This window comes from Fusarium falciforme, chromosome 7, assembly GCF_026873545.1.
Source record: "Fusarium falciforme chromosome 7, complete sequence".
NCBI classification, from domain to species: Eukaryota; Fungi; Ascomycota; class Sordariomycetes; order Hypocreales; family Nectriaceae; genus Fusarium; species Fusarium falciforme.
The window spans coordinates 1,043,953-1,071,920 of record NC_070550.1 but is presented as its reverse complement, the minus strand read 5'-3'; the positions used below and the strand labels follow the sequence as shown (position 1 = coordinate 1,071,920).

The window sequence follows — 27,968 nt, the reverse complement described above, 5'->3', positions numbered from 1 at the left end:
GAAGAGCACGTTTTCTCCCTGTACACTTCATGGCAAGGCTGACGACAATCGCATAGCCGAACAATTGACTTTTCTTATATGAGGCTTCTCCTATGATTACCACCATAGAAACTTCATGTTAGCTAGGTCACGGTGTTTTACAGCACTCGGTCTTAATACTGTCTTCTGTTTATCATTAATTGTGTTCTATGTTATTGTGTCTGACGGAGACGGTCATTGACATTAAGAATAATTTCGTGAGCCTTTCTTGTATTTTTTTCTACATTCTACTCATAGTAAAAACCCGGTCGGAAACGGATCTTCTGGGTCAAGATGCACATTCTTCTCACCGGTGATCCAAGCCCTTCCCTTGATTGTCGGAAGCACTGCATCCAGGTCCCCAATCTTTGCCGTGCCTCTAATGTGACCGATGAACTGAGTGTTGATAATACTCCTAAACCTGACCGGCTCACCAACCTTGACAAGCCCCCTGGCATGGAAAATGGCGAGGCGAGAAGAGCTTCCCGTACCACATGGGCTTCTATCTAGTCTCCCTGGCGTGACAATGACCGTATGCTTGACTGACTTCCCCCCAAGCTCGTCTACCAGCGGCTCCGTGATGATGACGTTGTTGATGCCACAAATCGCCGGGTTCTCGGGATGCGTGGGCATGCATTCAGCCAGCACGGCGCTCTTCAGCCGTTTACCGAGGTCGATGAGGCGATCCGCGTTGACAGTATCCACCGTAACACCCAGTGCGTCTGCTTGGACGAGAACATACCATTGGCCCCCGTATGCAATGTCTACGACAACCTTTCCAAGCCCAGGAACGCTGATCTCTTTATCGAGGGCGTAAACAAAGGCGGGGACGTTGTCAAAAGACACAGACTTGCATTTGCCATTCTGGCATTCCGCAGTTGCCACAACCAACCCCGCCGCGGTGTCAAGTCTGACTTCCGTGACAGGCTCCTTCATCGGCACAATGCCTGTCTCGAGAAGAACCGTCGTGGTGCACACAGTGTTGGAGCCAGACATGGGCACCCAGTCGCCAGGGGCCATGATGAGAAAGCCGGCATCGGCGTCGGGACGACATGGCGGCACGACCAGATTTACGCTCATTTCCAGACGTCCTCGTGGCTCTTGGAGAAGCAGCTGGCGAAGGTCGTCCTTCTCGGCCATGTAGCGGACGAGCTTGTCGTGCATCGTCTTTGCGGGGACGTCAATCACACCTCCGATGACCACATCGCCTACCTCACCTTCAGCGTGACAGCAGACGATGGATATGACCCGTTTTGACCTCATGGCGAGTGATGTGAGAAGAGGGTGGGAGAAGGGAGCGGCTTGTTTTGGTTGCAATTGCAAGGGAAGAGGCAATAGATTGCCAGCGCTGAGACCCAGAAGAAAAGTATCCAAGGCTCGTCGAATGCTCGTCTGTGTACTCGTTGAAAGGTGCCACGCCTTACAAGCCTCTTATCATTGAACGGGATCTCGGGATTGCATGCCCTTCGCGGAAACTTGCCTCATTTTGAATCAGCTAATGGCCTGGACCCCATCCCGCCCCTCACTTCAAAATCAGTCAGTTATACCGAGCTCGAGATATGATAAGTTTATAGCGCCTAAGGAACTTGCGGCTGCAGTCCCCGTGGGGTACTCTAGTCCTTCGGCGTCCGGGGCAACAGACAAAGCCAAACCCATATCTTCATCTCAAGTGTCCTCTCACCAAAAAGGCCATGTTATCTCCGAGTTGATAGAGTGACATCTCACATCGTGCTATGGTATCAGCGTCATTCCCCGACTTTTTTACTGGTACAACCCCGGAAATAGTCTCTTCCAGCTATTCACTCGGCTGTCGCGTTCCAAAGCAGTTATCATCGCGTCACAACACCACTTATTATTTTTTCTTCTTATGCTTTTCTTTTCTCAACTCTTCACCAAGCCAAATTTTCGTGACTCAACTCGTGATACCTATCGCCCCAGAGTGAGGCAGGGGAGACAATGGGAAGCAAGATCTTGACACTCGTCCTTGGCGAGACTGGTCACCAGGCAGGTATCGAATGCAGTCTCAACTCATGCTACAATAAGGTATGGCTCTTGGCGACATTTTTCGCACTGTTTCTTCGTCGGTGCTGGACCAGGTCCGCCTCTTTCTCCCCAACGATATCAACCAACTTCTCTACGAAGCAACCATCATAACTGGAGAAGCAGATATGTCTCCATCTCTGGAGACATCATGGCTCACCCTCGCGACCGATGTATCACCATGAGTCTCAGCTTGTCCCTTGTTTAGGTCTGCAGGTACCTCTTCGCCGCTATCTTCACGGCTAGAGTTCAATGTCACAGCTATCATTGTTCAATACCGAGGACCGACTGTGCATGGAGTTGTCTAGCTAAACTTGCTTCTCAAAGCCGCCAGTCATGTCCCATGTGAAATAGGCCTCCATTGCTCGAAATGAGCACGGTTGAGGTACTCAATGCAATAATTTCTGTTGACCGGCCTTGATCTCCAGTTGGTGTTGTCGCCTGTGCTGCAATCCCTCGTATCGATCCATTATTGGATGAGGCCTGTCCTTCAGGATAGCTCCTTTGTCGGCAACCAATGATGTTACTGTAATCAAGTGGTCCGTTTGGCACGTGAGGCAGGGCCTGCATTATCTTTCGATTCCTTGATTAACTTATTTTGCACTGGTGTACGGGTTAACAAGGCGACTGATCTGACCTACTCTTGCTGGCTTAGCCACGTGCGATTGGGCTCCATAAACGATATGACAGTCAACCCTGACCGCCTTTATCATCTTAGTTACATTAATGAGACAGCAAATCTTCTTTCTTTTACTCCATCACGTAACAGGCCTACAGATCATATTCAGTTGTTAAACCATGCCTTTCCAACTCATATGAAGACCTGTTCAATAAATACACCTAGCATCCTAATTAAAAATTCTGCGTAGTTTCTTTCCTTTCTCAGTCCTTTCTCATTCCAAAATTTCACTAAGACCCGTGGTCGTACCTGGGCGACATTCCTGTGGCAGTCTAGTTAGTCTTTACCGTCAGGTGACCACCGAAAGGCTAGACCGACCGAAGAGATGCAGTAGGGACTAAACCCTGCTAACTAGGACCTGTGGCGGGGCCCCGAACGCTCGAATGGGGATAAAGAAGTAAACTATTCATTGGCTATTGATAACTAATTTCGTGGCTGGCCATAGCACGGACGAAGAAGCAGCGTCTTTACACCAGCGAACGCTCGAGGCGTTGAGGAGGCGTCGATGTGGCGCTACTTAGATGCCAAGAAATGTCACACCTCCGTGCGAACACGGCGTCTACCGTCACCGACCAAGTTCAATCGGTCGCAGCGACAGACTACGCGCGATAAATACATAGCTCTGTTCCTCTTTGTAACAACACTGGTTGTCTCTCTAAACTAACCAGTTTCCCAATCTAGGCTGTGGCTGACAGACTCACGGAACCCTTGGCATATTCGAGCACCACTCGTCAAGATGCGCTTCTATTTGCTCACCCTTCTTTTCTTCTTCCTTTCCTCAGCACAGGCTCAATGGAGTAGGTGCGATAAATATTGGAATCTCAAGCCTGGAGATGTCGGCAGCAAGTGGACAGTCAAGACTGACTGCCACCCCCTCGCCGGTTATCCCAAGCAGTTTGGGGACACAAAGATCATTGTGATCTACACTCGGAAGTGGAGCCAGCTATCTACCAAGACCAAGAACGCCGTAAAACCAGTGCTTGGAAAGTCCCTCGCAGAGACTTTCAAAACCTACAACAAGTTCGCAAAGCTTCCGGCCGTAATCGTCATCATTCTCACCACCGCGGTCGACGGCCTCACGACAGCAGCGACGAGCAATCCGTACGAGAAAAAGTCACCCTTCCAAATCCAGATGTATCAACGGTGGACGACGGAGGCGACGACCAACGTTCCTCGAGCCTCATTTGCAGTGGCACACGAGCTGTACCATTGCGTGCAGGACATGAAGATGGGAAATGCTCGTGATCCCGAGTATATACGCGACGGAACCGCAAACTATTTCGCCAATGTCGTCTTTCCAGATTCGAATACTGAATGGCCTGGGAAGAAGTTCAGCGGCGCTGAGTACGACCCGGCTGTACCTCTATACGCACATGATGGACAAGCTGCTTATGCAGCGAGTGTGTTTTTCCAATCCATGGGGAATCACTGGAGCTTGAACTCTATGAACGAGTGGGTTTTGCGGACACCCGTGGGATTCTCCGGCGCCGCGGAGAGGCAACGTCTCTCGGAGCTGGGTAACTTTGTTGAGACATTTTTTACTTTCGCTCAAGAGTTCGCACTCCAGTCTATTGAGGATACGAGCGGAGTCATGATCCCCACCATACCGGAAATCCCTCCTAAATCCGTTTCTATCAAGATGGGCACTGGCGCGGCGAGCACTACCGGCACCGCAACACTCACAACTACCCCATTCACCATTTCTGTCTTCAAGATAACCGTCAAGAACGGCCAAACTGTTAGCATCTATTCATCCGCCAACAGCTATCAGCGGGTAGCATATCGGAAACCTGGTGTCAAAGACTGGGTGGAGATGCCAACTGATGCGACATCAGGGAAGACTCATGACCTGCCATGCAAGAAAGGGGACACTCCAGCCACCTTCATCATCTTGTTCATCTCTTCTAAAAATGTCAAGACTGATCAGGTTAAGATCACTGTGAAATATAGCCGGCCCAAACAGTGTGGTGGGAGGACTGGATTTGTTCACTACCCGCTCTTCAACCCAAAAACAAGCGGTGGATACTGTCCTAAAGGCACCCACATCTCTAAAACGGCAATCTGGTGTTGTCCCGATGGATTGGAATTGGACGAGGAGGTGGCCAGCGAAGTGAGCATTTGCTGCCCCCCAGGTAAGTTGCGACTGTTCAAAGCCGTGGAAGGGTGGCTAACTGAAATAGGGGTGAACTGCCATGATGAGATCATTCCTGGCAATATCAGGTGCGCGAATCCAGATTGGAATCTTTGGACGAAGCAATGGAGACAGGTCGGATGCTGTCAGAAGGGATACTACCCGAACAGACTGCGGTACTGTGTTAAAAATTTTGCTGATAAGGACCCTGGTATGGTGGAGGTAGGTGCATCCAAAGCCTTCGTATTGAGTTGCGTATTCGCTAACAGGAGACTTCTAGGTTCCCCAAGACAGTTAGAAGTGCGAATTGGACAGGATGAGTTGAGCTGGCCAAGGGGCTTTAGCACGGCCTATGGCATATGATCCAATTTACAGATTCTACCCCTTATCACACAGCTTTGTAAAAACATTGCGAGCATACCCAGCCAAGATCGTTATAAGGACCATCCCGGTTCCCTGCTAGTTACAATTCGCCTTTTTCAGCTACAAAATTAAGCCTCTAGACTTAGAGCACTGGCATATTATGTTATAACTTTAGTCTTTATATGAACTCGCCTCCCCAGTTCGTTATACAAATTATAAATAGCCATCTTGTTCTGCAGTAGTCCCACCATCAAATTAAACAAGTGAAGTGGTGTTCCGGGGAGTAGTATGATTGACTAGATCCTCCGGCATTCGGCGTTCTTACGAGTCCCCTCTAGATCGTCATTCATCAGTGACATAGAGAGCAACGTCCCCTACAATCCTCGTTTCACGTGACTGCCATGTTCGGCTGCAAGTCCTTGGGCGATGTCGACGAGCCAGGCTTCTCTGGCTTTCTGCTGTTTGATAGCTCCGGCCAAGCTAACACCCCACGCATTTTTCAATGTGATATAGACGAGCTAGATGGTGCAATATGGTGAGAATCAATTCATCGGTACTTCAACCCTTTGGTATACAGGTCGCCCTTCATATTTTGCTCCCTGGTTAAGTGGGCTCTGAAGTCAAGGCCCCGGAATGCTCCACCACTGACCAGCAAGGGTCTAAAGCAGCTACTTAAGGCCCTGATCATAAACGGGGTTCAAAATGAATCATAATTTAAATTTTCCTATTAAATGAATAAGGGGATACGCTTTCCTCGATCCAGCACCGCTCCAAGCAAGGGATATAAGAATTAACCGTCCTAGTTATATCTCTAACCCCAAGGATCATCATCTATATATATCACGCTAGCCGGGGGCTGCTATGGCCTTTGGCTTACCTATAGAGGCAAGAGGGATATTAATTATATTAATTTTTATGATTTATTTTAAATTAGGTAGGAAGGGGTAATTAGAAGCTATTTATAGTCCTAATTCTAGTTAGAAATAATATCTAAAGATGAGGAAATAAAGGAAATTACTTACTTAATTAATAATAATAGCCTCCTTAATAATAAGAAGCTTTTTTATTAATTAATAATAAAAAATAAAGTTATTACTAATTACTATAGGGTTTTTATTATATTATGCTTTCTTAGTATTATTAGTAATAAGAGACTAATTTAGCGAGGCTACTGCTACTACTATTTATATGCTAATATATACCTTATAAGAGAATATATATTATAGCTACTTAGAGGGGATAATAATATATTTAAGTACTTATTTTATATACTATATGCCCTATTTTAGGCCCTTTATTAGTAGTTATAGATTAATATTATTACTTATAATAATAAGTATATATCTCTTAAATAAAAGTTAATAATTATATTATAGATATTTATATATAAAGAGCTATAAAGAAATATTACTTTTTGCTTTTATATTAGTTAGGGAATAATCTTAAATATATTCTATAAACTTATTAAACCTCTTTAGTAATTATATATTTGCTTTATTATATAGCTAATAAGTTATTTCCTTAATTTATTAATTTTTATAAAGCTTTCCCTAAAGATAAAGGTATTTAATAATATTATTAGAGCTATAAATAAATATTATATACTTACCTTTATTCTTTATTAGTAATAAAAAAAATATTAATTAAGGAAGAATAATATCTTATAAAATATCCTTATAATAATTAACTTTAAAAGGTTCTTTATATATATACTTATAGGCGCTAAGGGATTTATTAATAACTCCTTATTTATATATATAGTAAAGACTATAAACCTATAAATCTTATTAGTATGATTTTATATTATTAATATAGGTTTTAGCTCTAGAAGAGGTATCTTAATTTTATTCTTAGAAATAAGATACTATCTATAAGATTAAGAAATAGCTACTTAATAGCTATAATACCTAGAAGAGATATATAATCTTTATTATGCCTAGCTTTATATAATTATTAAGTAGATCTTTAGCTAGGTTAAGAGGAAGTTTAAGATCGTGAGATATAGCGCCGCTAAGTACTCTATTAGAGATTAATATTAGATTATGCTTATAGTTATAGGTCTATAGAATTTCCTCTTAGTAGATAGCCTAGAGCCTAGCGAGTATAATCTTAATCTTTTAATATACCTAAATAACTTCTCTCTCGCCTAAGAAGTAATAAAAGCGGCTAAGAGGCATATAGATGACTTTATGCTAGCATAGACTTCGCTTAGGCTATGCTATATTATTACTAAAGTAACTTAGCGGTAATATAGCGTTATATTAAGAAGAAGAAGAAAAGAAAAGTAATATAAGGCTAGAAGTTAGTAGCGCCATAAGAGCAGCTAAGGCGAGGAAGGTAATAAGCATAAAAAAGGTAATAAGAGCAGTAGAAGCGATAAGGTTAAGGAAAGTAAATAAAAAGAGAGCTAATAGCGTAGCTAAAGGTAATAAAAGGTAATTTAAAGCTATAAAAGTAGACTTATAATAGCTTAACTATAATTAATAGTAAGGTATCTAAATTAGGGTTAATTTACTAAGGAAAAGCTACCTTAAGAGATTAAATACTATTAAGCCTTATTATCTAAGTATAATAACTATATAGCCTTATTCTACTAGGCTAAGTTAGCTCTTAACCTAAGCTTCCTTTACCTCCTTTAAACCTAGCATATTTTATATTATTATATTCCTTACTTCCTTAAATAATAAAATTACCCTTATAGCATAGGGTATACCTTTTGACTCTCTAATGACTTCTAAGTAATTAATAACTACCTTTTCTAGGTCCTTTGACCTAGCTGCCTATAATATAATAGATAAGCTCCTTTAAGAATTATTGCGAAGTAACTCCTTTAACTTTACCGCCGTAATTAATCCCTTACTTCTTTCCTTTTTTTTTTTCGCTATTACTAAGGAAGGAGTTTAATACTTAGATATTGTATTATATTATCGCCGCTATACCTACGATAAAGTAAGAGTTAACCCTCTCCTTAGCATTAAAAGTCTTAGAGCTAGTAATAATAAAAATTCTTTCTTATGCGGAGTATTAAGGATTAAAGAGTTAAGAAGCTAAAAAGAATCTAGAAGCTAACTCTATAATAGATTATTTATTTTATTATTACTCTCTTTATTCTTTTTTTTCTCTTTTTTAATTTTTTTAATTCTCTTATTATTATTATTAATTATTATAATATCCTTATCTTTACTCTCTACCTTACCTCTTAGGTCTTAGCTTACTTAGATTATATTATTATTTATTATAGTAATAAGCTAGCCTACTAATAGATTATTTATAAAAATCTCTTCTTATAAATCTATTATAATATATAAACTAATAAGAAGTCCCTTTATTATAGCTTTATAGCTATGCTATAGGTATCTCTCTTTTATTTTATTTTTATTATCCTAGCTAAGATTAATATATTTAATCCTCTTATAATATTCTTTTTTTAATAGGTTATAAGCTTTATAGAAAATATATTAGAAGTCTTTTAGGTTTTATAGCTTATTTTTTATTATATTATAGGATTAATTTTAGTTTATTTATTTTATCTTAAAGCCCGGGATAAAGCTTATTAATATATCTTAATATACCCCTTTCTTATTAATATTTAGATTATTATTTTAGCGGGCTTTAAGGAGTTTTCTAAGGAAGTATAAAGTCTATTTATTAATTTACTGCTAACCCTAGCTAGCTTAAGACCCTAATATAATTAATTAATTACTAGGATCATTAAGGTACATAGGCGGCGGCTATAATACTTCCTATATAGCCAGCGGTAATTAGGACCGCTTCTTAGACTTCTAATAGGCTTATATAAATAGTATCTCTTTAAATTAGGTATATTTTCTATGGGAGATATAATAATAACTCTCTTCTTCTTAAAAATCATATCTAAAGGCATTTAAATTTAGCTTTAAAGTTAATATGCTTACTTACTTAGTATTATAGCTATGATAATTTTACTATGACCTTCTAATAGGTAGGGAAAGCGGTTAAGGCTATTGCCTATTGAGGAATAATTATGAATATGACGGGGTTTTAGGTATAAGACGGTGGCTGCGCTAATTTTATGCGATAGGATGTCCCTTGCCGAAACGTGATTCATTTTGAACCCCGTTCATGATCAGGGCCTAATTGGCTGCATCGGCTGAATGTCTCCAAGGCACTGTGGAGACCACTTACCCTATATCTTTAGCAAAATGCTATGGGGCATCAACACAGCAACGAGTCTTCTCAAGGTGAGCTACCTCACTATCAAAGATATAATTAAACTGATAGTACCTAGCCAGTATCTTCCTGGGTACTGGACTTAATGCCTTCTTTGAACCGCCGCCCATCGCAGCCTGTGACGTTCCAGTGCTGTGTCGCGTCGACATCTGGTGTGTTTGCTTAGAACGCGATCCGCTGTAGTACTCGCTTCTCTATAGCCCGGCTCACGGTTGTCTTAAGGCTCTTGTTTCTTAGAATAGTGTTTCATTTGAAAACAGTTGAGTGCAATGTGATGGAAATTAAAGGGGAATGAAACGAAGGCGCATTGCCACCGTTTTTATAATCACCTCTTAGCCAATGCGTCGCATCATATTGTGCGTTTGTGGGATCTGCTGCTGGGTATTGCGTCTAGAAACCACTATCATCGTTATAGCAATTGTCCAAATATCTCTAGTATTTAACTCCAACTGTATCCAATCGGTTTTAAACATATATTCTCTGTCTTCTAGCGAAGCCTCGTAGAATGACCCCAGATCCACGTCTGCTGAGAAGGCTGTTTCGATACTCGGTAAATGAGATAGTTATACATCCTACTCAATGTCCCATGGGAAAGAACGAATGCATCTTATACTTGGTGAATTTAAGGTAGGTCTTTGACGTCAGGATGAATCGCAAGGTTAACATCAAGGCCACTCAATAAAGAATCCTTTCTTAGGAGTAAAGAGAAGACGTAGTTTCTTAGCAAGTATAGGCTTTTGGCCAAGCCACATTGACTGGACTAAAGGGCTCAGCTATGTTCATAGATATAGGTATTTCCAAGTCTTTTCCTTGCAACTACTCATGACTCATTCTGAAACTTGCAACAAGAGGTCAGCAAGGTATGAAAAATTCTAAATGCCAATCTGGTTGCGAGGTATTTCCTTGTCGAAATTCACAAGCGACCCCCCTCCGATCTGCTCTTCATCCACTGTTGATAGAAGGGTTCCAAAGATACCACACTTGAAGGATGGTGGACCTACTGATCGCGACAGCGAATCCATTCCTATTGCATGCGGCAAAAGTAAAGCAATTGGATCAACCGGCCACCACGACAAAGGATTACAAGTGCTTAGATAGGTGGCAATTAAGATACCGTTAAGTGAGGTTCATGGTGCAAGGGAACAATCTTCTGGCTCAGTCAACCCATCAAGGGCCGGGCTTCAACTATAACAAAGAACACATTGTCAATAACTCATAGCATCATATCCCAATGCTAACACAGTGGCCTTTTTTTTTAGCCGTGGTGCAAGGGAACACCACAACGAATTATCGCCAGAGACCCTCAAGGCTGTCATGTGTGCTACTCTAGCGCCGGAGAGCTTGCCATTGATGGCCTCGACGTCCTTGGCTACAATGTATAGCCATTCTGTGACAAGCACGGCTTTGAGAAAGAACCACGATGTGCTGATAAGTACAGTGATGTACATTCAGCATAGTCTCCGCTGTCTATGGACAGCTGCTATCGCGCCAGGCAAAGGAGCTCTCCTCGGTCCTAGTGCTCACTACCATGGTCGATAAAGTGGTCACGGTTTAGATCATGTGTACCACCAAAGTCCAGCTCGTGGAGGTACTGGTGTGTGCAGTAGAGTCGCTGTTGAAAGCTTTGGCGCTCGTTAGCGTTGTCTCGGGTCGTGTATCTGCTCTGTTCTGCGTTAGCTCGTCGCCTAGCTCTTGATCTCGTCACGCCGTCTTAGCGTGTGAGCACGTTTCGTATGAGGCGCAGACCTCATGGTCGTACTGCCTTGCTCTATGATGTAGTTGGGTAAGACATCAAAATGTAGCCGGGTGATGCATAGAGTAAGGACCTCCAGTTCCCGGCGTTGTATGACGTCTTGGGCTCCTCTTTGCGAACTGTCTCGTATCTCTGCTCCAGAGGTCATCCATCCCAATCCCCACTCTACTTCTGAAGGGTCCGGCGACTCTGTAATAGGCATAGCAGCTGCATTATCTCCGCCGAGCTAATAACGTACGTTTTTCTATTTTCGGCAGGCTGCAAGAGCCCGGTTCCGCTGTATGCATCCATGAGCCCGACTGACGGTGTGTGCTAATGCACGGATGTGTTGTCGACCCATTCACCCAAGACGGCCGTTTACCATCAGGCGAGCAACCCCTCTTGTTACAATCCATGGTTTCTGTTTAGAGACATATGAACCCATGGCAATATGGGCATAGATATTCCAGCTAAGCCACACTGTTTTAAACGCTCGTATTTCTCCCCCAAGAGGGAACCAACCTGAGAGATCGGACATTGGCCATTTTACCAAAGTCTGTTTCCCTACAGTACACTTGTCCTCTCAATTCAAAATGACAGTCGCAACGCCGGCTCACAATGCCGGATCGATACGCTTTACTCCTATCGTCTTGTTCATATATGACCTTTACGTCATACGAGTCTCAGCTCCTCTCATCTGGCGCTGCTCAGTGCAGAAACACCTACGTCCCTTGTTCTCAAAGAACTTCTCTCAAAGACACGTGGATATTGGTGTTGGCAATGGTTACTTTCCAATCAAAGCCATCCAAGACCTGGGTCGAAAGGCCAAGGACCAGCATCTGACTCTGGTCGACTTGAGTCAAGCCTCTCTCAGCGCGGCGAAACAGGGGATTCTGTCTCGTCATCCAGATATTGATATTCGCACCGTTCATGCCGATGCGGGAGCACCGCTTCCTGCTTCTCTTGCAAATGAGAAGTTTGACTCTGCTTCTCTCTCCCTCATCATGCACCACATGCCTGGGCCAACTTTGTCCAAGTCCAAAGCAATCAGGAACGCCAAGAGCCTTCTGGCGAAGGATGGCGTACTGGTTGGATCTACAATCCTAGGCAAGGTTTGGGAGAAGACGGAAAAAGGGTATCAGGTCAAGGCTGAGCAGAAGCCGGGCCGGGTTGCCACCTTTGCTTTGGGTTTCTACAACAAGAGAGGGATTTTTGACAACTACGAGGAAGACCCCAATGTATTTGAGAAAGTATTGAAGGAGGAATTTGAGGAGGTCGAGACGCGAATTGTGGGTATGATATTTATATTCAGGGCTGCAAAGCCCCGAAAACAGTGATGTCATGTACGTTAGTAACTACGTACGGAATGCTTGTGCATTCTTGCCTTTAAGACTGAATAGAATCACTGTGAGGTCAGATAGTTGATTCAGGTCGCGTTTGCTTTATCTAGGCTCGTCTTGCTTTTTGTTGTCTGATTCTCAGGTGCAAATCACACTTGGCACTTCAATCTGAACATGAATTAACTAACCAAGCTTTTGGTACAACTAAATTATCACAAGGAATTATGCACGAGAATGCCGCTCGGGGTACACTCATCACTACCTCGGGTCACCCGATTCAGACCTGGCCACATCCCAATCGGCCTTAGTATTTACGCTAAAGTCAATAGTTCAACTCCGAGAGAGAACATCGACGTGGCACGAACTAGAAGGCCCGGGCCGCAGATGACAGACCGCGCTTGCAGCGCCGTGAGACATTGAAGGTCCGTTGCTGTTGCAGTCAGTCACCCGTCAACTCCACAATTGCATGCATGTGAGCATGTCAAAGCGTCAAGTGTGAGGAGGGGAAAGAATAATGGCTCTAGAGAAAAAACGTCCTGATCATGATGTTTGACGAGCTGTCGTTCGCGTACCATCCGTTTCATCACTTGATAGATGCCGGTGCTTATGGATGCGTAGTTCTAGAGGCGGTGAGCTGAGGCCAATGAGCAGGTGACACGACATGCGTTCACCACTGCACAACGGCTGCATAAACCATTGCGGCTTATGAGTGACAGGTTCCTCGCAGCAGGTCCGGGGATTCCGAGGGGAGACACCTTGTGCGTTCCGTTCATCCCCACCAACGAGGAGCGGCATGCGGACAACCACTGGCTGTTATCTCCCGGTTATGCGTCTACAGGGCATGCCCTCCCCAAGTGACCACGTCAGCCCCCCTGCAATGTCACCCAGAACCACTGCAAGATTTAACCTTGGAGGTGGTGCGGGACACATAGACACCATATCAGGTGTTGACCGGGGTTGCCTTGGCTCTGGTGCCATGATCTCTGGTCTTGGTTTGAACTGACCGCACAGACTCCCGCCACAGTATCTGCAACCATCCGCCGAACCCAGAGCACCGGGTCGTATCTTTTAATCGGGGTTGTCAAAGGAGAGGTTGCTTACCTAGTCTCCACTAACAGCATCTGCGAGACTGAGGGAATTTGGTGCCACCAGCTTGCATCATCCGACCATGACCAGCCCAACAACAGGCTCCTTGCAGCTTGCTAGCTCAAGGGGCCAATGCGGCATTATGGCGGAGTCCGGGATGATATGTTCTTTGACATGGCGTGAGAGGTTCGCTCTTGATACCAGACATTGGGCACCTAGTTTATTGTTAGATAATGGGGTAGTGCTCGGCTTCGACGACCCTGAGGCCCGTTCGTTCAAACTTGGACCTTTCATCTACCATATTCTATTTCCCACGTCTTGTCATCATGAGTAACGATTCCGTTGATGTCTCCACATCGGGGAAGGTCCGAAGGCCAGGCACAGCTGACTCTGGTGTGTCCATGTCCAATGGACACTTCCTCGATGAGCATCAGCAAAATGGACACACCCAACAGCCGGCATCGTCTGATATAGCCATCTGCGGTATTGGACTGCGTCTTCCCGGAGGCATTCGCAATTGTGATGACTACTGGGATCTCCTTTATCATGGGGTAGATGCTCGTATCCCCGTTCCTAGCAGCCGTTACAACCTTGAGGGCTTTGACGACAGCCTCGGCGGCAAGGACTCGGTCAAGGTTAAGCACGGATATTTCCTCGACGAAGATCTATCATGCCTAGATACATCGTTTTTCACATTCACCAAAGCTGAGCTTGAGAAGGCTGACCCACAACAACGATTGCTGCTTGAAGTCACTCGAGAGTGTCTTGAAGATGCAGGAGAGGTCAACTATCGCGGGCAGCAACTGGGCTGTTACATAGGAACATTTGGAGATGATTGGTTGATGATGAGCACCAAGGCGCCCCAACAAGGTGGTGTACACGCTGTTACTGGACATGGCGACCTTATGATGGCCAACCGTGTTTCGTTCGAGTACGACTTTAGAGGTCCCAGGTGAGATGGCACGATACCTGACCCCCATTCTCTCGCGATACTGATATATCACCATCCAGTATGGTGATCAAAACTGGATGCTCAGCCTCAACAATCGCTCTGCATGAAGCATGTCGGGCCATCCAGAGGGGCGATGCGTCGGGCGCGGTTGTTGGAGGTGCCAGCATGATCACTACTCCCGCTCTCACGGCTACCATGTCTGCAGGCGAGCTGCTTGCTCCAGATGGCTCCTGCAAGACATTCGATGCTTCAGCAGACGGATATGCCAGAGCTGAAGCTATCACAGCCATTTATATCAAGCCTCTCGCCGATGCCCTTCGCGATGGCAACCCGGTGAGGGCTATCATCAAGGGTACTTCCACAAATTGCGACGGGAAGAGCGTTAGTCTTGTCACTCCCAATGGAGTTGCACAAGAGGCTCTCATGAGGAAGGCCTACCGCGATGCTGGCTTGGATCCTCGAGAGACAGCATTCGTCGAGGTCAGTAAGCCACCAATCAGCACATATGAGGCTAACAAATGCAGTGTCACGGTACTGGTACACCGACAGGCGATCCCATTGAAACCACGGCTGTGGGTAAGGTTTTTGGCGAGAATGGAATCTACATTACTTCGGTCAAGCCCAACCTGGGACATTCTGAAGGTTCCGCCGGCCTGTCTTCTGTGATCAAGTGTGTTCTCGCCCTCGAGCACAAGATCATTCCACCCAACATCAAGTTCATCAACCCCAACCCAAAGAGTAGGCACCCAAGTTTCAAGGCTCGAGAGAGATTGACTAAGCTAACTCATCGTCAAGTTCCCTTTGCAGAGTACAAATTGACTGTTCCTGTCAAGCCAACTCCATTTCCGTCAGACCGTAAACAGAGGGTCAGCATCGATTCATTTGGCATTGGCGGGAGCAATGCACATGTACGAGCTCTGTTTCCACCTTTACTAGCCTCAAGTGCTTACCTTATCTTCAGGTCATTCTCGAGCGTTACGCACCTTATTCAAACGGCACAGTTCAGCCAAACGGCACTGCTCGTGAGAATGGGCATGAAGTGCTCCAAGACCCTGGTCCACCCATGGATCAACCGCCAAAGCTAGGACTGCTTCTCTTGTCAGCCAACACAGAGGTCTCCCTCCAGCAGCAGATCAAGAATCATCAAGAGTGGTTCTTGCAGCACCCAGAGTCGATATCGGACCTCACCTACACTCGCGCCATGCACAGAGAACACTTACCTCACAGAGCATATGCCATTTTGGACGGGGCCAGCGTCACTGAAACTTCCGGGCCCATGAAAGCACTGTCGGACCCACTACCATTGGTAATGATTTTCAGTGGTCAAGGTGCACAATGGCCTGAAATGGCCAAGGAGTTGATCGAGAGCGATCATGCATTTCGCACAGACCTGCTCAATATGAATGCAGTATTGAAACGGCTAAGTTTTCCGCCAACGTGGAACCTTATAGGTGAGAAGAGTGAATCTTTCAGCATCGAGTGTGCGTTTGTTAATCCTAGTCAAGATGAACTTCTCAAGTCGCCCGAGACTACCCAAGTCCACAAGGCAGAACTCTCTCAGCCTCTGTGCACAGCAGTGCAAGTGGCCTTGTTCAACAAATTTGCCGCCCTGGGCCTCAGGCCTACTGTTGTCGTTGGCCATTCAAGCGGTGAAATCGCTGCTGCGTACGCCGCTGGTTTCATTTCAATGGAGGAAGCAATAACCATTGCCTATTACCGCGGCTATGTCACAACAAAGCAAAGCCTGATCGGAGGCATGGCAGCCATTGGAATGGGCGCCGTCGAAGTGTCCGAACACTTGTGTGATGGAGTCGTCTTGGCTTGCGAAAACAGCCCGAACAGCTCCACCATCTCGGGTGATGCCGACAAGGTCGACCAAGTTGTTGAGGCCATCAAACAGAAGATGCCTGACATGTTTGCCCGCAAGCTCAAGGTGAATATGGCGTATCATTCCCGTGCGTATCTCCCCCTTCATTCGTCTTTCATGTCCTAAACTAATTATTCAGACCACATGGTTCCCCTCAGCACCGAATATCACGATCTCCTCAAGTCTGACTTGCCGGGGCTGTCGCAAGATCTACCTCCAGCGAAAGCCGAGATGTTCTCTTCGGTGACAACTAAGCTGATGGATGATTCCATTCGCGACCCCTCGTACTGGGTGAAGAACCTCACGTCTCCAGTCAGGTTCTCCCCAGCGGTCTTGAACTTGCTGGCAGTCAAAGGTGAATCCATCTTCATTGAGATCGGTCCTCATTCTACGCTCGCTGGCCCCTTACGCCAGACTTGTTCTCAGGTGTCTCAGCCGTGTCACTATGTGACAACCCAGTCTCGTGGCAAGGACTCTGTTGCTGCATTCCTTTCCGCAATAGGGAAGCTGTACCAAGGAGGACTCGAGATGGACCTGTCGCCCATGTTCTCCATTGGGAAAGCAATTTCGGGGTTGCCTACGTACCCATGGGATCACAAAGAATCATACTGGTTTGAGAGTCGCATATCCAAGGCATGGAGGAGTCGGCAGTATCCTGACCATTGTCTCCTGGGATCTCGTATCCTTGAATGCACCGACGCTGAACCGCAATGGCGGAACATTCTCCATGTTGAAGACGAGCCCTGGTTGGTTGATCACAAGTTGCACGAAGATATCGTGTTCCCTTTTGCCGGATACGTGGCTATGGCTGGCGAAGCTGTCAGGCAGCTTACTCACTCGCCTCTTGGCGCTGGATACCGTCTTCGACATGTCGTGGCACAGACAGCCCTTCTATTGTCTGAGTCGGCTCCAACAGAGCTGATGACAAGTCTACAAAGACGCAAGCTTAACGACACGGAATTCTCGGAATGGTTTGAGTTTTCGGTTTCGTCGTACAGCGGGTCAACCTGGGTGAGGCATTGCACTGGCCAAGTGAGCCTCCTCGACAACGCCAGGACCCGCGACTGGGTGCCAGAAGTCCTTCCTCGCAAGGTTGATGTCTCCCGCATCTACAGTCGGTTGGCCAGTGTAGGTTTCATTTATGGGCCCTCATTCCGAGGACTGTCGAATGTCACATCAGCAGTCTCCGAAGAGCTTGCCTTCGCCCAGATCATCAACCGAGGCCAACAGAGTCACTCCCCTTTTACGCTTCACCCAGCAACAATTGATGCCGGCCTTCAGTTACTCTTGGTCGCACAGGCGAAAGGTTTAGGGCGAAACCTAGCCCAACTTTGCGTACCGACTGCCATTGAGGAGCTCGAGATTGGCCCAGGTGCAGATGTCATGGACGCCAAAGCATGGAACATGTATGGAGTCGAGCCATGCGTCGAGTTCATGTCGGGTGAGGATTTGACATTTCGGGCTTCCGGGATTCAATTCCATGCCCTAGGAGACGACGAAACCCCTGAGACACTCGACGTTCACGCTGCAGCAAGGTTGAAGTGGCTCCCACACTTTGACTTCGTCGATGTGTCAACTCTTTTCACACCACCGACATCTTCCGAGCATGACTCTCGACTGTATGAAGAGCTAGGCTTGCTCCTCATTCTCGAAACGGCAGAGAGGGTCAGGTACCTTAAGCCCTGCCAGCCTCACTTCGCGAGGTTTCGAGACTGGGTCAATCAACAGATTGGATTTGCGGCAGCTGGAAGCTACAAGCTGGTCGAGAATCCTGAGAAGCATGTTGCTCTCTCAGGAGCTGAGAGACTGGCCAAGATTGAGGAACTTACTACCCTTCTACTGGAACTACCACAAAGAGCCATTGTCATCGGCATGAGGCGTCTCTTCGATAACATTGACAAGATCTTTACGGGTGAAGCCGACACACTCGACATCCTTCTCCAAGACAATATTCTTGCCGAGATTTACGATGTCATGACATTCGACTACTCCAAGTTCCTGCGCCTTTTGGTTCACACCAGGCCGAATCTGCGAGTCCTTGAGCTCGGAGCAGGGACTGGTGGTACTACAGAGACCATTCTGCGGAACATTGTCGATGTCCATGGAGTACCGGCATATTCTACCTATACCTTCACCGATATATCCGCAGGGTTTTTCCCGGCTGCCAAAGAGCGTTTTGCGCATGCTTCTAACCTCGAGTTCAAAGTACTAGACGTGTCTCATGACCCGCTTCAGCAAGGCTTCCAAGAGTCGAGTTATGATCTCGTCATCGCAGCAAATGTCCTGCATGCAACACCTCGTTTGCAACAGACGTTGAGCAATATACGGCCTTTGCTCAAGTCGGATGGAATGCTCGTGATGACAGAGTTGTGCAGCGTAACTCGGTCACTCAATTACATCTTTGGCAACTTTTCAGGGTGGTGGCTGGGAGAAAAAGACAATCGTTTCGACCAACCCTATGTCCCAGTATCACGATGGGATCAGGAGCTAAGAGCCGCCGGGTTCAGCGGAGCTGACGCTGTTACATTCGACGCCGAAGAACCACATCGACGTTCCGCCGTCATAGTGGCCAAGAAACAGCCTGCTCGGGTCTCCAGCCCATCTAGCATCACTCTACTATGCGGGAACCCCGAGGGAGAGGTTGCTGGCAAATTGGCTACTACACTTGAAGAAAGAGGTTGGGCCATTGCAAAGCGTCGTCTCGGAGACGATATTCCCGAGGGCCAGGACATCATTTCCTGTCTTGATCTTGAGGCCAACTTCTTCCAAGATATCCCAGAGGAAGCGTTTGCCACTTTTCAGCAGTTCGCTAGGACTGTCGGCTCAGGCAGGATTCTTTGGTTGACAGACCCAATCCAGGTCGAGTGTTCAAATCCACGGTCTGCACAGACGCTGGGTGTAGCTCGTACTCTGCGCTCAGAACTTGGGCTCAACTTCTACACACTCGAGGTTGACAGCAGGGAGAACCAATTCCCTACTCTGGTCTCTCAGCTGTTCGAAAAGATCGTCCAGGACGAAGACAACGAGAACCTTGAGCCGGATAGGGAATTCGTCATCAATCACGGAGTCATCTGTGTTGGACGTTATCAACCCTTCCCATTGTTGGACGAAGCTTCCCCCAGATCCGACCAAGGTCAAGGGGAGGTGATGAAAAAGGTGGATATCGACAAACCGGGTATGTTGGAGACGATGGACTGGAGAATTCTCCCGATCCCAGACACGATTCCGGAAGATCACGTTGAAATCGATGTTCGTGCTGCTGGCCTCAACTTTCGAGACGTCGTTTACGCTATGGGTCTCATCTCATCTCAATCCTCAAATCTTTCCCTGGGAATGGAAGTATCTGGCACAGTCAGGAGACTTGGAAGTGCCGTGACGGGCCTCAACATCGGCGACCGAGTCATGTCCTTCACCTACATGGGTGGCTTCTCCACGCACGTGGTTGTCGCGGACCACTTCGTGCATAAACTTCCAGATTCCATCAGCTTTGAGGAGGCAGCGACGATCCAGGGCTGCTTTGCAACTGTGGTCTACGCACTCCTTGATGTTGGAAGGCTGCGCAAGGGAATGAGCGTACTGATACACTCAGCTTGTGGTGGTGTTGGATTATCTGCTATCCAAGTCAGTCAAATGATGGGTGCAGAGATATATGCTACAGTCGGGAGTGAGAAAAAGAAGGACTATCTGGTCGAGACCTACAACATCCCACGAGAACGAATCTTCAACTCGCGAGACGCCTCATTCCTTGATGGGGTGATGCAGCAGACAGCAGGAAAAGGAGTGGATCTTGTTCTGAATTCGCTCCCCGGCGAGCTCTTACACGCTTCATGGAAGTGTGTTGCAAAGAACGGATCATTGCTTGAGCTCGGGAAGCGTGACCTCGCCGGATTCGGTCAGCTCGATATGAGTCGTTTCCTGGACAACCGATCGTACTGTGGTATCGATGTCATGTACATGATGAAGGAACAAGGCATTGTTCTCCGCGAGTAAGCCACATATTCTTCTTTGCCTTGTTTTCATGGTTACTGATATCCTTTCTAGCGTCTTACAAAGAACCCTAGCTTTCTTTGAGCAGGGAAAGCTCCGTCCACTGGAACCCATCACGTCGTTCGACGCAGCTGACATCAAGCAAGCCTTCCGCTATCTTCAGAGTGGCAATCATATTGGCAAAGTGATCCTGAAACTACCTGAGGACTTGTCGACTCTTGAAGCAAGAGCAACTGCTGAAAGCATCAAGTTCAATCCTGCTGCGGCCTTCTTACTCGTCGGTGGCTCGGGGGGTCTTGGACGATCTCTGGCTATCTGGATGGCTGAACATGGTGCCAGACACCTCGTCTTCTTGTCAAGAAGTGTCACAACAAACAACCCAGTTTCAGCAGAACTTGAATCCATGGGATGCACTGTTACCATGATCAGGGGGAGTGTCAACAACCTTGAAGATGTCAAGGAAGCGATCGAAAAGTCACCGGCTCAGATCAAGGGCGTTTTCCATCTTGCAATGGTGCAAAGAGTAGGCTACCCCCATGCATGCAACAAATAACATGTGACTGATGCTTGATAGGATTCTCCATTCCTTGACATGAAGTGGACGGATTGGAGAGACGCTAATGAACCAAAAGTCCACGGTACATGGAATCTTCATGAAGCGTTCCTTGGGCAGCCTCTGGACTACTTCTGGCTAGCCAGCTCTACCGTCACGGTTGTTGATCAGCCTGGACAGGGGAACTACAAAGCGGGATGTACTTTTATCGAGTCATTCTGTCAGTACCGGCATTCTCTTGGCCTCCCAGCTTCGGTCCTCTCCATTTGCCCCATCGAAGATGTCGGCTTTGTGGCCGAGAACCCGGCGGCACTTCGAAGCATCAAGCTGCAGGGCCTCTACACGCTGGGGGAGAAAGAGTTCTTGGACAGTGTGGAAGCTTCACTTGTCAATTCGATGGCACAGACAAGTCAGGACACGGGCAACTTTACGGATGTCTCATCAGATTCCCTCTCTGCGTGGGAAAGCAAGGGACACATCATCATGGGTCTGAGATCAGAGCTTCACCTTGATAATCCCAAAAACCCAACCAACTGGCGTCGAGATCGACGAATGGGAATTTACCACAACCTAGCCATTGGAGAAGCATCTGACGCCCGAGGCGAAAGCCACAGTCTCAAGGAATTTCTGCAGAGCTTGACCGATAGCGACGGCGCGGATATCCTTGCCAAGGAGTCAACAGTCGATTTCTTGGCTGTGGAGATTGGAAGAAAGATCAACGATTTCTTGCTCAAGCCAGACACTACCATCGATACAAGCCTTCGGCTTTCCGAGATGGGTCTGGATTCTCTGACGGCGATCGAGTTGCGACGATGGTTCCGCCAGGCATCAGGGCTTCAGGTTAGCGTATTGGAAATGATGGGCGCTGCATCCTTGAGGCAGCTTGGAGAAACTGTGGCGGCGAGGCTTGGAGAGAAGGTGGCAGCGGGCTTGGCATGATAGATGGATCCAGAATGTCATTATCTAGAATGGAATATGCCGATTTTGAAAGTATATTTCCTTGTTGTTTCTGGAATGTTTCGAGAATAGGGTAGTTTGCAACATACAATTCGTGATTGTCGCTCAAGGTTCTGGCATGGTGTGTGGAGTCTGACGACTTGAAATGAGTCTAGACCTAAACCGATTGTAGATCCTGGGCCGGCCCAGAGCACGCCACACCCGGACTCGCCACTGTGTTTCTGATCATGAATGACCAGAATGTGAGTAAGAGGAGGAGCAACAGCTCCGACACAAGAGGTAATGGGAGGAGCATGGTCTGTGGTATAGCAAGGCCACTTTGTGCCCGTGTTATCCCAAGCTGACAGAGTAACCGGCGGATAATGGCTCGGCTCATAAAGAGCAAAACACCCGCCATAAAGTCACTTCTGATAATCAAGATAGTGTCTCAACAGCATCAGGCCACACTGTGCTCCCCGCCCAACCGCCGGATCTGGCACGGACGCCTTGCCCTAAAACATCACAAGAAATTGCCCAATAAAAACTGGCTCCCCTGTCTTGGATCACGCACACATCTCCATTCCCGTCCCGATCCTCCGGGTCACCATTTTCCCGACTACCAGCCCCTCGGGTCGACTCTGAGTCTTATTCAGCCAGGAGGACCCAGTCTGTCGGTGTCCGTCTCGCTGAAACCCCTCTTCCCCTCCCCTCTTCACAGACAGAAACACACGCCCACCACTACTTGACGCTACAGTTCTCTCTCCTCTCCCCAGCACGGATAATCGCCTGCCTATGGCCCCGCCTCTCCACTCTTGAAATCCTGGTTGGGCCTCCACGTCCGCCCGACTCCTCAGTTTTTCACACCAGCGGTCCACAACTCGGCTAACTCGGAGGCTCCCAATGTCGAGCACTGTCGCGCCGAGAGACAGTCTTTCCGACTATGAATTCAGTTTTGAGGCGTACCTCGACTATACGACTGGAATTGAAGTCGACGTGAGTCTCATCGGGCCGCCTAGCATGTGCCCTCATTCCACCGATGCTCACATTCAATAGTCAAACCCTTGGAGTCGTCCCACATTGTCAGCCTACAGCCCTTGATCGCCGCCATGTTTCAGCGCTAATTCATCACAGAGATACCGCATCCGTGGCGGAGAGTATCTACGAGTTCCACAAGGAGAACGGGAGGACATACCACGCTTATCGCGCCGGCTGTACGTTCTGCCCTGAGATCTCAACCCCAATAGAAGCTAACTTTGCAGCCTACTACTATCCCAATGACTTGATCGAGATCGAACGGTTGAATACTCAACATGAGACTCTCAAAATCCTCTTGGACGGCAGAAGTTGTCTTGCCCCCTTTGATGACGAAAACCCTCCGCGCAAGGTCCTTGATATAGCCACAGGCTCCGGCCACTGGGCTATCGATCTTGGGGATGAGTTCCCAGAAGCTCGGATCATTGGTACGGACTTGTCTCCTATCCAGAGCGAGCTGGTTCCTCCTAATGTTGAATTCATAATTGACGATGCGTGCGTAACTACCCACTGCCCCAGCCATTGCGCGCTCACCTTGGACACATGAACTGACCGTCCTAGAACCGATGAGTGGCCCCAAGGCAGGGACTGGTGCGACTTTGACCTGATACACACCAGGGTAACTATGGGCTGCTGGTCTGATATGACTACACAAATCATTCAGCCGGCCTTTGAGCGGCTGAGGCCTGGTGGATGGATAGAATGTCAAGAACTGGAGGGTCTTATGGAGTGCGATGACGACTCGGTCACGGAAAACAACCCCTTCAAAAAGTGGTGCGATGACATTGTCGACGCCAGCATAGCTGCCGATCGACCCTTGCCCGGTGCCGCGGGCATAAAGCAAGCCCTCAAGGAGAATGGATTTGTCGACATCCATGAAAAGATCTACAAGATTCCCATCAACGGCTGGCCCAAAAACCGCAGGCTCAAGAGGTTTGGGGAGTTATGGCATGCGAATGTGGCGGAAGGATTACAGGCGCTCAGCTACGGCTTGTTGCATCGTGTCAAGGGCATGACCAAGGAGGAGATCGAGGTGAGTTTCGACCAATTCGTCCTGCGCTCAACTAACAGGTGCCAGGTCAACCTCATCGACGTCAGGAGAGCTTTAGCAGATCACAGGATGCATGGTTATCAGAAGTTCTATGTCGTATGGGGCCGCAAGCCCGAGGATGTTGACATGTCCTAGAGCGAATTTTGCCTCGATTAATCCCTATTGACGTCTGCGCACTGGAGTATGTTTGTTGGTATTCAGGCCTTAGATAATTGCTGCGATTGTTACAACGTTCCGTGGTGGCAATGGGCTACACACTTCACCATAACACGGTCCCTCTTGTGTACCTTGGGTCGAGAATATGTTTCCAAAACATGTCGAGTTAGCTTGCTGCCTGTGTTGATGCTGCCGTAACCCTCGATGCCCTGGCCACCAGCGGTCTACAGTAGGTAGAGTAGCGTGGGTACGGTTGCCATTTCCAGAGCCAGAGTTTCTTAGAGGTATGATCGCACACCAGCCGCCTATGATAAAGCTAGGTGTATCAGTAGAGAATGGTCTGACCGTAATTTCGTAGTAACTAGCCGTACCAACAGCTGTCTTGGCCCTTTGAAAAAGACTATTTCGTGGAGCTTATCACACCCGATGTCGTCGAGAAAGTACACCCCCATGACGTACACCCCGTTGGGCGCTGTCTCCCACGCCTGTAACACAGATAGAGTGGAAATTTGATTTCAAACTCCAACACAGTAGCGGGATCGATGTAAGTGGGATTGTGGTGGAGAGGACGCCATCGGGTCGCGAGGGTGATTGTTCATGGCATGTTTTCCTAGAGAATACCACATTCAAGATTGCCAGAATGGAAATCATAGTCTCATCTGTGTGCTGAAACCGGTTGACTGCGCAAGCCGGGATCTGGAGGGGACGAGTGCACTCATACCGGCCAAATATACCGACATCACCCAGTCGTGTCATTTGCACAACAGATAGCTAACCCGCTAGAAATTCGTGCAAGAATACGAGCCCTCTCTAATTGTGCCAGTAATTCCACCCGAAGAAGCGGGAGCTAGAGCAGATAGATGTGGACAAAGAATAAACTTGGCCCTTGATCGCAAGCCCTATATTCCCACCCAAGTCAGCCTTACAACACAAGTCCTTTGAATCGGCATGAAACTATAGCCAATCCATATAATCTTGATATACTCTGGGTTTTATATCTATGAGTCAAGTTCCCAGGCCTCCTTGCATCTAACGTGTTTTAATATTATGCGCAATGACGAGTCCATACGAGACCATCAACCACAACCGCAAAAGACATGATCCTCTGGCTTAGTTAACCCATCGAGGGCCGGGCTTTAACTATAATAAAGAACATATTTTTAACATATCATAGCATTGTATCCCAATGCTAATATAGTAGCCTTTTCTTTTTTTTTAACCTTTTGCTGCTGGCAGTAGAAGAGTTATACCTAGCTGTATTATTATGAAAGATTAAACCTCTTATGGGGTATTTAATTGCTTTAACCTCCGTACGAGAAATAAGAGAATTATCCCTTTCTACCTTCTTAAGACTATAGTCTCTTAATATAATATCGAGAACTATAATTAATTAAGCAATAAACGTCACTGGGTCGTATGACGTTGCCGCTGCTGTCTAGTATAGGAACCAGGCAAAAGACATAGTCATTAATACATAATGGCACAAAAATCTAATAGCGTAAAATATCGTATTTAAGGTGTTTATCCCAGATTCATGAAGCGCCTTGAGCCTGACTATTGAACTGAAGTTGCCAGCGTTGATGGGGCTATCTCCCTCCTTCAGAGCTCGAACCTCGCCCTTGGACTCAAGAACATGCCCCTTCTTCTGCCTTACCAGGAGTTTAACAACCAGTCACTTCAAAGATTGGGTTGAGGGGCATAGGGTTGGACCAAAAGTCCCAAAAGATAACACTAGTAGTGTCCTTACATTATTATCTGCAATGACAAGTCCGCGAGAGACCATCAGCCACAACAGCAAAAAACGTAGTCATTAATACATGACGGTATTGAAACCCAATACCGTAAAGCACCGCACAGTGACACGTCAAAGATGACACTAACAAACTTCACGGCGTGAGCTGAAGATCCCTAATGATTTGGCTCAACATTCTTCCTCTTCGACATCATTTGCTAGAGCAGCGGCCAAGATAGAATGTTACGGTGTCATCCAAAGCATCACCGATGGTCACGTACCTCGAGCGAGTGTATTCTTGTGGCAGTGCCGCAATTTGTTTACCTTCCCATCTCTTAGTGATGGAAACGTGGTATGATCTCTTTCATACGTGTTTTATATGGACAGGCTGTAAGCAGTGAACCCTTGCAACCGGCTTTGTTTTGCTGGAAGAGAACCAAAAAGTCTTTCAAGTTATGTAACCTCATTACAAACACAGCGGGCGGATCCAGGCAATCCAGCAAGAGAAATACAGTTATCAACACAATCAAGCCATCCTGTACAATGCCTTTCAACGCATGATTCAATATCAAATAAGCTCTGCAAACGCTTCTGCGCTCAACACTCTGCCTCAGCGAACCTTGATTCATCGAGAACACTACGTTCTGTAGGGGTCGCCATTGACCAAAGAGCCATGATGATCAAAACTCGGTTTACACTCACATAGGGACCTCGGTAACCCGAGATGGTGTGTTTGGCATTGTCGAGACTGCTAGGCATAAGAATCGAAACTCAACTCCTAACACTCACAGCACAGCAAGACAGGATGTACCACTAATCTCATTCAACGGCAAGGCAGCTATTTATTCGATATCTAGTGCTCGAAAACTGCGCCTCTTCATCCACATCTGTATCCCGCGCTGCATCTGCTCGGTGAAGCCATAAGTCAGGGCGTTAACCATCCCAACAAACTGAGTACAGGCCTGCAACGACGTGAGCCATTGTGGCGAGGTACCCACCGACTCAGCCAAGCGGTTCGCCATGCCAGGAATCCAGAGGATAATGTACGCAATCGGATATCCATTCAACAGAAGCATTCTCTTTAGGTTAGGCGATGCCAGCGCATTCCTAGATGGCTCCACATTGTTCGAAGATTGCTGGGTTGTATCTGTGTAGGGGATCTCTGTTGGAGGAGGCTGGTCTCTTGGGGAAGCGGACCACTGTGATTTCCCAATGTTTGAACCCTCTTTACGCTGTTCTCCTTTGGATATTGGCTGAGATTGCAACTCATACGAGGCTTCAACTGTTGTAGTGATCCAGATCCGACGGCTATCGGACGACTCTGTGGTATCTGGTTCACTCCGAGACCGGTTACCAGCTAAATCTTGGCCAGCTGCAGACGAACTAAGGTCAACCTTGAGTCTGCTGAACAGTCGTCGGAGCTTAATGTAGATGAAAGTGTAGATTGATATCGTGGCCAGGAAAATAGCGATGCGCCAAGCGTGCGTGAGGCCGTACCGAAGGCCAAGATACTGCGATTGTATCCAACACCAGTTGCCGCTTACAGGCCCATAAGTACCAAGACCAAGGCCAACAAAGCCTGCTTGTTCAGTAAGAGTTCGGTGATCAAGGCCTCAGTAACGCTTACTAGTGATTGTACCGGGAATCCACGGCAAGATACACACAATTGTGGTCATTGCTCTTGATGAATCGCTAAGAAACTGTTGCCTTTGAACCACCAGAAACACCGATATTGAGATGATGAGAATATTGAAGTCGATGGCTTGCACAGAGAACTGGCCGATCCACGCGTTGGCGAGGCATCCAGTGCTCGGGGAGGCCCCTGGGTCCGCATAGCCATTTTTGAGTACAAAGATGCCAGACACAGTATTATTTAAACTGTTTATAAAATCTTGAAATCTTTACATCAGTAACACTTCGCTTAACTATTGTTGGGCAACCTACCTGCAACAAGCAGATTTACTATTAGTGCATGTCGGAAATGCCGCCGTTGCGGGGGAAGAATTGTGTGAAGGCAGAGAGCGAGGAAGCTAGTCGTACAAGAGAGTAATGACCCAACCAAAGTAGGCACCGAGATGGATAGATTTACTGGGAGGTTGGCCAT

The 27,968-nt window shown here is 47.0% G+C and overlaps 5 protein-coding genes and 1 pseudogene across 6 annotated transcripts, besides 1 other annotated feature; 4 read left to right on the top strand and 2 right to left on the bottom strand.

The window, feature by feature from the left end:
* Window positions 1-270: 270 nt before the first annotated feature.
* Window positions 271-1,281, bottom strand: NCS54_00895500 (Hypothetical protein; the record flags this gene model as incomplete). The annotated part of the gene is made up of 1 exon (XM_053154316.1): window positions 271-1,281. One exon carries the CDS (start codon window positions 1,279-1,281, stop codon window positions 271-273), a length of 1,011 nt encoding a protein of 336 aa, XP_053010291.1.
* Window positions 1,282-3,473: 2,192 nt separating this feature from the next.
* On the top strand, window positions 3,474-5,166 carry NCS54_00895400 (Hypothetical protein; the record flags this gene model as incomplete). Its single annotated transcript, XM_053154315.1, has 3 exons — window positions 3,474-4,869; window positions 4,918-5,090; window positions 5,149-5,166. The coding sequence occupies 3 exons, from the start codon at window positions 3,474-3,476 to the stop codon at window positions 5,164-5,166; spliced, it is 1,587 nt and encodes a 528-aa protein (XP_053010290.1).
* Window positions 5,167-11,765: 6,599 nt separating this feature from the next.
* NCS54_00895300 (Methyltransf-25 domain-containing protein) lies at window positions 11,766-12,509 on the top strand (the record flags this gene model as incomplete). Its single annotated transcript, XM_053154314.1, has 1 exon — window positions 11,766-12,509. The coding sequence occupies one exon, from the start codon at window positions 11,766-11,768 to the stop codon at window positions 12,507-12,509; it is 744 nt and encodes a 247-aa protein (XP_053010289.1).
* Window positions 12,510-13,924: 1,415 nt separating this feature from the next.
* Window positions 13,925-21,896, top strand: NCS54_00895200 (Carrier domain-containing protein; the record flags this gene model as incomplete). Its single annotated transcript, XM_053154313.1, has 8 exons — window positions 13,925-14,550; window positions 14,610-15,030; window positions 15,075-15,288; window positions 15,346-15,458; window positions 15,512-16,505; window positions 16,557-20,403; window positions 20,459-20,927; window positions 20,979-21,896. 8 exons carry the CDS (start codon window positions 13,925-13,927, stop codon window positions 21,894-21,896), a joined length of 7,602 nt encoding a protein of 2,533 aa, XP_053010288.1.
* Window positions 21,897-22,760: 864 nt separating this feature from the next.
* Window positions 22,761-24,111, top strand: NCS54_00895100 (annotated as a pseudogene). Its single transcript has 6 exons — window positions 22,761-22,886; window positions 22,947-22,972; window positions 23,025-23,104; window positions 23,153-23,420; window positions 23,487-23,958; window positions 24,004-24,111.
* Window positions 22,761-24,111: a sequence feature.
* Window positions 24,112-26,706: 2,595 nt separating this feature from the next.
* Window positions 26,707-27,968, bottom strand: NCS54_00895000 (Hypothetical protein; the record flags this gene model as incomplete). Its single annotated transcript, XM_053154312.1, has 2 exons — window positions 26,707-27,443; window positions 27,809-27,968. The coding sequence occupies 2 exons, from the start codon at window positions 27,966-27,968 to the stop codon at window positions 26,707-26,709; spliced, it is 897 nt and encodes a 298-aa protein (XP_053010287.1).